General features: G+C 51.7%; 1 protein-coding gene across 4 annotated transcripts in view; it reads right to left on the reverse strand.

Annotated features, from left to right (window-relative positions):
• SLCO3A1 (solute carrier organic anion transporter family member 3A1) overlaps positions 1 to 4,775 on the reverse strand; it is a 458,121-nt gene extending 453,346 nt beyond the window's left edge. For 2 of the 4 annotated variants that reach the window (XM_070478193.1, XM_070478192.1), the window contains exon 1: positions 3,577 to 4,773. In XM_070478193.1, coding sequence (XP_070334294.1) covers positions 3,577 to 3,756 — 180 coding nt within the window. In that variant the 5' untranslated portion in view covers positions 3,757 to 4,773. Of the gene's footprint in view, positions 1 to 3,576 lie in introns of all 4 variants that reach the window. The other 2 variants (XM_070478194.1, XM_070478195.1) reach the window with 2 other exon arrangements.
• Positions 4,776 to 8,293: the final 3,518 nt, after the last annotated feature.

Below are 8,293 nucleotides of genomic sequence, written 5' to 3' on the forward strand. Positions count from 1 at the left end.
AGCTTCCATATGCCTGTGTCTTCTCCAAACAGCCCAAGACTTAAACAGATGTTACATCCTTGCAAGTAGGTCAGTGCAGACTGGAGCCACCCGAAGCAAAGACCCAAGGAGAGGAAAATTAAATCTCATTCTCTCTTCTGCACACAGTGATGTTCAAACAGAATGGGTCCCCTCTTCTTGGGCAGAAAAAAAAAAAAAACAAAATTCCTAGCCAGTCAGGAGGTTTAAGTGACTACAAGAGACCATCCCTGTGACTGCTGGCTTACCTGCAGCAGAATTTCCAGTTAAACACTGGCAAGGGCAAGAGATTTCAGAATCCACAGCTGGCCCGGGTTGCACTGGAGTCACCTTATCTACATCATGATCACCATCGAGTCTAGGCATCAGGGTCTCAGCCCTTCTGCACTGCCCAGGACCCGACCCCTGGGCCAAAAGTTGCCTGTCCCCTGCCTCGCTTAACAATGGGTGGTTTTCTCCCATGCAGGTCTACCTTGAGTATATGCAGGTTCTTAAGGGAAAACAGACACGCACACACACAGGGTCCAGCTTGTCAAAGTTGCTTCTCAAATCACAGGTGACTTCCTGCTTCATTTCTAGTCAGGAAGTTCTACAGCTTCAGCAAAGACACTAGGTTATCTGTCTTTTCAGAAGGAAAAGGGAGAAGTGAAATGAAGCCTCTGAATATTAAAAAAAACAAAAAAACAAAAAAAAAAGGCACCTGGAAAGATGAAATAATAAGGCAGTTACTATTACATGGATTTGGAAATCAAGTAGGAAATAACATCATAGGCAGAGAATCTGTTACCCTTTTCTTCCTGAGAGTAAGCAGGGCCCCCAGTGTGCCCTTCACCATGTATCTGAAAATGTTTCCTCAGAGGGACAGGCTAATTGACGGTGTAAAGATCCCAGAGAACATACACCTTGCACATGGACCCCGTGTGCATGATCACCTATTGTACCTACTGCACCTGGACCCCGTGTGTGTGATCGCCTACAAACACAGGTTCTCAGGTTTCCTAAGAAAGCCTTTCTGGCAAACCTTCTACAATGTTTCCTTCTCAAATTAGCCATGAAGAAGTCTCACATCACTGAGAGTACCACAAGCTTTTAATTCTACCTTCCAAACAGCAGATAAAGAAAAAAATCACAAGCGGCCAGAAAGAGCAAAAGCCATCGCCATCCAATTCATGGCAAGCAAACTATTTATCTTCATGAGGTTCAGGTGGCAACGGAGAGCTGTGATCAGCCGGGTAAGGCAGAGTCCCAAGCAACTGACGCCTCCACTCTTAGTAATCATAATGAATCCAATTTCCTAAGCCACTCCTTTCCTGCGCCTCCATCTGCTTTCTGCCAGTCACCTGTTGACTCCGGTTACCCTACAGCTCGAACCAGGCTCTCCCTCAGCCCAGGCTGGAAATGCCGAGAGGCCCCCAGCAGGTGGACTCAATTCCTCACCAATTCTGGTATCACAGTCAACTTCCTGTCTCCCAGCGCCAGCCCTGCCACTAGTATTCACCAGTCCTCTGCTTTCTAACTTCATAAAGGGGCTTAGGCCACTCATTTGATCAAAGCCCAGCTTCATCTCCTTCCAAAAGCCTTAAACCATTGCAAGCTAAAACTAGGCCCATGCCTTTATCATTCGTGGTGTGAAAAGTTCTTTGGGTAATTTTTTTTCCCTAGATGTAAAATAAGTTATAAATGGTGAGCTTCCAGATCTGTAGCCACAAATTCCAAACCCCATAACACCCTGTGTACTTCAAAAAATTCGGGTTTTGCCAACATTAGACACTATTATATGGAACATGAATAATCCACTCTATTGAGAAAAATTGGTTTGAGGCAAACTGTTAAAAACTGGAGGCAGCTGTTGATAAACACAGCCCCGGTTTAGGTATCACATACTTTGCATATGCTGTAGCACAGAACTACAGGTATTTTTATTTCTGTGCATTTGCGTCTTAGTGATACGTCTCTATTTTAATATTTTAACAGTCAAACTCCTCCAAGCACACTCTGATACACTGACACGCCCCCCCACCCCAAGACAGGGTCACTCCCTAATTCCAAAACTGCAAAGGCCACAGGTACTGTCTGCAACTGTGTGTTCGAACTACAAGCGCATTTTGTAAAACAAAAATCTAAACGGAAAAGAAAATGTGCTTTTGGCTACAGGGCTTACCAGCAGCATACATGTCACAGATGCAGGCAGGAACTGGGATCTAAACGCCTCTCATCTGACACAGAGCGAAGAAAATGCATTTGACTTTCAGAAGCCCTATAAGTCTGTCACCCCAGGAACCGAGCTGAGTTTGAACAGCCCTCTCTTGTAACCACATCACTGACTTTACCCCACACCAGAGACCTAGCCTGCTTGTACTTCCCTCTGACAGCAAGCCCCAAGTCTTAGGAGACTGTTGAGGAATGGTACAGCGCAACCAGCAACTGGCCCGCATTAACTGCACCCCAAAGGGATTAATGGGACCATCGGGAAAAGCATGGTTCTATCTGGGGATGTGGCACTTCAACAGCCAAAATCTTGTCCAGTTCTATCTCCATCAAACTTGCTCACTAACACTCAAAGTCTATGACATTTGATTTCAGTTTCAGGTCAATAGTCAAGAAACGCCTTAACACTATACACTCTGAAAAATCCTGTTTAGTCAAGACCATCCTCCGATCTGGAAGTGCATTCTCTGAAACCCAAGTTGGGACCACCTGCTCCGGGAAGGAGACGGCGGGTAAAGTAGGTATTTGCCAGTGCTGAGTCATTACAAGCTGGTTCCTCTGACATGTTATGCACCCCTGGCCATTTGAACATGAATACCCCCTTTCAGAAGGCAGATGAAACCCATGTACATGGTGCACCATGGCGCAACATCCCCTTGTACATGAGAGACCACGGTGGGGAATTCAGGTCTAAGAGTGGGCGGCAGAACTACACAAACTCACAGCTGCTCTCCAGGTACTGTAACTTTATCCCAGACGCTGAGAGATGATGGTTATTGGGATACGAAGTGGGAATATTCCCCCTGCAGCCCCAGCTCGGATCAGGGCCCCACACTTGGGCGCCTTTTACTCTAAACTGTTAAATCCCTCCGTAATTGGCGGATGGAGAAAGCGCCGGGAGAAATGATGCATAATGGATTTGTTCTCCAGGCGGCTAGAATGGGGAGTAGAGGACGCGAGATGCTAATGGGCTTTTCTTTCCCTGTGCAGGTCACCTGAAAACCGCGATGCCTTCCCCTCCAGGGGTGCTCCAGAACTCACCCTCTGGCTGTTTTTAGAGGGGGTGGGGGAGAGGGATGGTTTCACGCCCACCTGCCGGCTGCCTCTCTTCCCCGGGTCCCCCCAGACCCCTGCCGGCATCCACGGTCCCGCCGGCTCCCCGCTCGCCCAGCAGCCCGGGCCGGCAGCTCCCCCGGCGGCCGCCTCTGCACCACTCGCCAACCTCGTCGCCGGGCAGAGGTCATGCCCGCCTGCCCCCCAGCGCCTGAGCTGCCCCCTCCTCCTGCCAGCCGGCACCCGGGAGCTGCGCTGGGGAAGGGGCCCGTGGCGGACTTGGCACGGGGGACTCACCAGGTAGGCGCCCACCGTGCCCTGCGCCAGCATCAGGGCGCACTCGGACACCAGGAAGATCTTGATGTTGGAGAAGCAGGACACCTTCTTTTTCTTCTTCTTGTTCCTCTGAGCCTCGTCCCCCTGCAGCTCGCCGCTCCGGCCGCCGCCCGACGAGCCGCCCGGCTTCTTCGCCTGCATCCTTCCCCCGCCGCCGCCGCCGCTTTCCCGCTCGCGCTGGGTGTCGGGGCCGCTGCCGGGCGGGGGTGCGCGCGGCGAGGCTGCGTGCTGTCCCCGCCCCGGGCCCGCGGCGGCCGCCCCCGTCCTGCCGGGGCTGGAGAGGTGGAAGGCACAGCTCCTCGCAGCCGCCGCCGCGCTCGCCCCCTGCCTCCTCCTCTCCTCCTCCTCCGCCCTCCCTTCGCCTCCTCCTCCGGCTCGGGCTGTGCCAATCACAGGGGCTCCTCTCGCCGCCCGCCGCCACCGCCGCCGCCTCGCCGCCCGCGGACGCCCGCCGCTGCCATCGCCCTCTGGCTGGGCCCGCGGGCCGCGCCTGCCCTCGCCTCCGCTTCTTCTACCGCGAGGCCCCGGCCTCGGTCGCCGCTGCGCGCGCCCGCCCCGCCGCTCCGCGCCGCCCGTGCGCCCCCGGGGAAGGCGCGAAGATACCGGCCTGGGGGCGCAGAGCGCGGACCCCCACCCGAGGCTTGGGAGAGGCACGGGAAGCACGCGGGAGAGGGGGAGTCCTTGGCGGAGTCAGGGAGCGGGTGCTCCGGATGCCACGAAGGCCGTGCCCGGCCCCTAGAAGGCGCTGCGGAGCTCGGGGCGCCGCCGCGGACACTGGGTGGTACTGCAAGGGGAACTCCCGGCGCCGAGGTGGCGTGCGGAGGCTCCCTCGCGGGGCGGGGACCTAAAGCTCCGACCTCGGGGCACTTAGGAGGGGAAGAACGGTTTCTAGGAAGAGGGAGAAGAAAAGGGTACCCAGGAAAGGATTGACCCTTTCCCCTACCAACTCCGCCCGCCCGGCTATTTCTGGGGATAGATGTTGCGCTCTGGGCCGTGGGGACGCGCGGGAGGTCAGAGCCGCTGGGGCTTCCGCAGCCTGCCGGCCTCTGCTCCTGCTGTCCTAGGCCACTGGGTGTGCTCAAAGGCCCCACACCGAAAGAATAGAAAAGAACGGAAGCGCAGCAAGGGAGAAGTTCCATTAACCCGTCGGGAGCCATGCGATTCATCCATCGCCACCAGCCAAGAGGTCTAGTCGGCTGCAGGGTCGCAGCGACCCCAGCAGAGGGCCTGTGCAGCCCGCCTGCGTGCGTGGAGCCGATCCTCGAGAATGATGCAGCCACGCGGTTGGAGCCCGCGGGAAGATATTAGCCACAGGCCTGCCTTGATCCCCACCCCTCCCCTAGCTTTGTGGCCGGGCCCCTTCCTTGCCTTGGCCTGAATGTCTGGGCCCCCCGTCGCAGCCACTCTTTTTAATCCTTACCAGGAGTTTGGGCCACAGGGCACTACCAACAGGATCTGCTGGTCCCCAGACGGATTTTGGAAGCTCAGAGAAGCCTGGAAAGGACTGGACCAGGAGGCGCTCGGCATTTTCCACTTGGTCCAACTGGGGGTTTAATCCAATCCTTTGAAAAACGTCTCCTTAATAACTGTGGAAAATTCTGAAAGAGATGGGAATACCAGACCACCTGACCTGCCTCTTGAGAAACCTGTATGCAGGTCAGGAAGCAACAGTTAGAACTGGACATGGAACAACAGACTGGTTCCAAATAGGAAAAGGAGTACGTCAAGGCTGTATATTGTCACCCTGTTTATTTAACTTATATGTAGAGTACATCATGCGAAACGCTAGGCTGGAAGAAACACAAGCTGGAATCAAGAGTGCTGGGAGAAATATCAATAACCTCAGATATGCAGATGACACCACCCTTATGGAGAAAGTGAGGAAGAACTAAAGAGCCTCTTGATGAAAGTGAAAGTGAAAGAGGAGAGTGAAAAAGTTGGCTTAAAGCTTAACATTCAGAAAACTAAGATCATGGCATCTGGTCCCATCACTTCATGGCAAATAGATGGGGAAACAGTGGAAACAGTGTCAGACTTTATTTGGGGGGCTCCAAAATCACTGCAGATGGTGACTGCAGCCATGAAATTAAAAGACGCTTACTCCTTGGAAGGAAAGTTATGACCAACCTAGATAGCATATTAAAAAGCAGATACATCACTTTGTCAACAAAGGTCCGTCTAGGTAAGGCTATTGTTTTTCCAGTAGTCATGTATGGATGTGAGAGTTGGACTATAAAGAAAGCTGAGCACCAAAGAATTGATGTTTTGAACTGTGGTTTTGGAGAAGACTCTTGAAAATCCCTTGGACTACAAGGAGATCCAACCAGTCCATCCTAAAGGAGATCAGTCCTGGGTGTTCACTGGAAGGACTCTGATGCTGAAGCTGAAATGCCAATACTTTGGCCACCTGATGCGAAGAGCTGACTCATTTGAAAAGACCCTGATGCTGGGGAAGTTTGAGGGCAGGAGGAGAAGGGGATGACAGAGGATGAGATGGCTGGATGGCATCACCAACTCAATGGACATGAGTTTGGGTAAACATCACTGGGAGTTGGCGATGGACAGGGAGGTCTGGTGTGCTGCAGTTCATGGGGTCACAAAGAGTTGGACACGACTGAGCAACTGAACTGAACTGAATAACTGTGTTTAAGAAAAAGATCCACTCTCCTAGGCTCCTGTATACCAAAGCAGGCTTAAATCTGAAATGGAATCATAATTAACACTTGTATGATTTCTACTTACTCCCAAAGAACCTGAGTGAGAAGGAATGGTGTAATGGCGGGGGTGCTGTCTTCCCATACCTTTTAAATACAAGCTGGTGCTCCCTGCTGTGGGCCCAGACATGCTCTCACCTAGGCTTGGTGTCCCTTTTGGATTCCCCCCTCCCCTTGTCTGGGCTGTCTCCTCTCTGAATTGATTCTAACCACAGAGGTCTTTTTCCATTGCCCCCGATCCCTGTCACTATCAGCTATCCCATTCCCCAAGAGACGATCACCTTCCTGGAGACCCTCCCTTTCTCTCTACATCCTCCCCTCACTCAGAGCCACGTTTTCCATGGATCCCTCCTCTCACACCCTCAGCCCGCTCCATCACTCTGGCATCATGACAGCACCTCATCACTTTTCCCCAAGAAGACCCTTGATGAGCTCGCTCCCTTCCCTGCCTTCCAGACTGAGCTACAAAGCTGAGCTAAGACCCTTTACTTGCTTCTGAACAGAGAGACCTCGCCACTATTGAACTAGCTTTTAAAGTGCAATATAGTCCTCAAGTCTTATTTACATACTTTGTAATAACAAGAACTTATGTCTATCGTGTGCTGACTCTGGCCAAGCATGGTTGTTCTAAGTGCTTCACCTATATGTACAGTTTAAGCCACTCAACCATCCTCTAAACTAGATACTATTATTAGCTCTGTTTTACAAATAACAGGCCCAGAAATGTTAACTACATTTACCAATGTCATAAGTATCCTGTAAGTGGCAGGACCAGCCTTTGAAACCAAGGTGTCTGCTATCACAGCCCCAGTTTGGAACTCCCTATATATTATCTTGTTTATTACCCAGTAGTCTGTTTATCACCCAGCGGTCTGTTTCTTGGGGAGGGTAGGATTCATATTGTTGCTGTTTTATAAATGGAAACTCAGAGATGCAGAGTGACCAGCCCGGTGTCACACAAAAGGGACAGGACTTGTATCCAAGTCCAGCTCTCTGTCTATACTACATTGCCTCCAGTACAGTCCAGAAGGAGCTTCCCTGGTGGTTCAGTGGTAAAGAACCTGGTAGCCACTGCAGGAGATGTGAGTTCAATCCCTGGGTCGGGAAGATCCCCTGGAGAAGGCAAACGGCAACCCACTCAAGTATTCTTGCCTGGGACATCCCGTGGACAGAGGAGCCTGGTGGGCTGCGGCCCGTGGGGTGGACACGACTGAGCAACTAAAACGACAATGAAAACATTCCAAAAGAGGGATGACTGTTTTTCATTTTTGACCATTTATTTTACAAAAAACTTAACTGTCTGTTGAAAAATCAAACACTTTTGCTGTCAGAGAAAGGATTCTGGAGTAGGGTTGTAGATTACTCCTACAATTAATGGTAAGCAGCCATGAAAATAATTCAATGCCTAAAGCCTTAAGAATAATCAAAGTCAGCCTGAAGGCAATCAGGCATTATGAGGCTGAAAGCTCAGCTTCTCTGCACACCAGTGCCGAATCAAATCTCCGAGACCAAGTTTTGGGTGAAGTGGTAGTTTTTGGCTGTCTTACCTTGCCAAGCAAAAGGGGCCACAGTAGGCTAATGCCCTCAACCATGTGTCCCAGTTTGGGGAAGGGAGTGAGACTTTTTATAGTAACTGCTCAAAGAGGGTGTGATCTGTTCGTGGACATTCTTCTGATGGGTTGGTGGTCAGGTAAGCAGGAGTCAGCATCGTCAACCTTCAGATCTAATGGGTCTGGGGTCTACAGGCTTGTTGGCAGCATACAGTCATTAATCATTAATTTCTCCCACCTGGAGGGGGTTTCAGTTCCTGCAGAATGAAAGTGAAAATGTTAGTTAGTCATGTCTGACTCTTTGCCACCCCATGGGCTGCAGCCTGCCAGACTCCTCTGTCCATAGGATTCTCCAGGCAGGAATACCAGAGTAGGTAGCCTTCCCTTCTCCAAGGCATCTTCCCTATCCAGGGA

Source organism: Odocoileus virginianus, chromosome 16 (genome assembly GCF_023699985.2).
Source record: "Odocoileus virginianus isolate 20LAN1187 ecotype Illinois chromosome 16, Ovbor_1.2, whole genome shotgun sequence".
Lineage (NCBI taxonomy): Eukaryota > Metazoa > Chordata > Mammalia > Artiodactyla > Cervidae > Odocoileus > Odocoileus virginianus.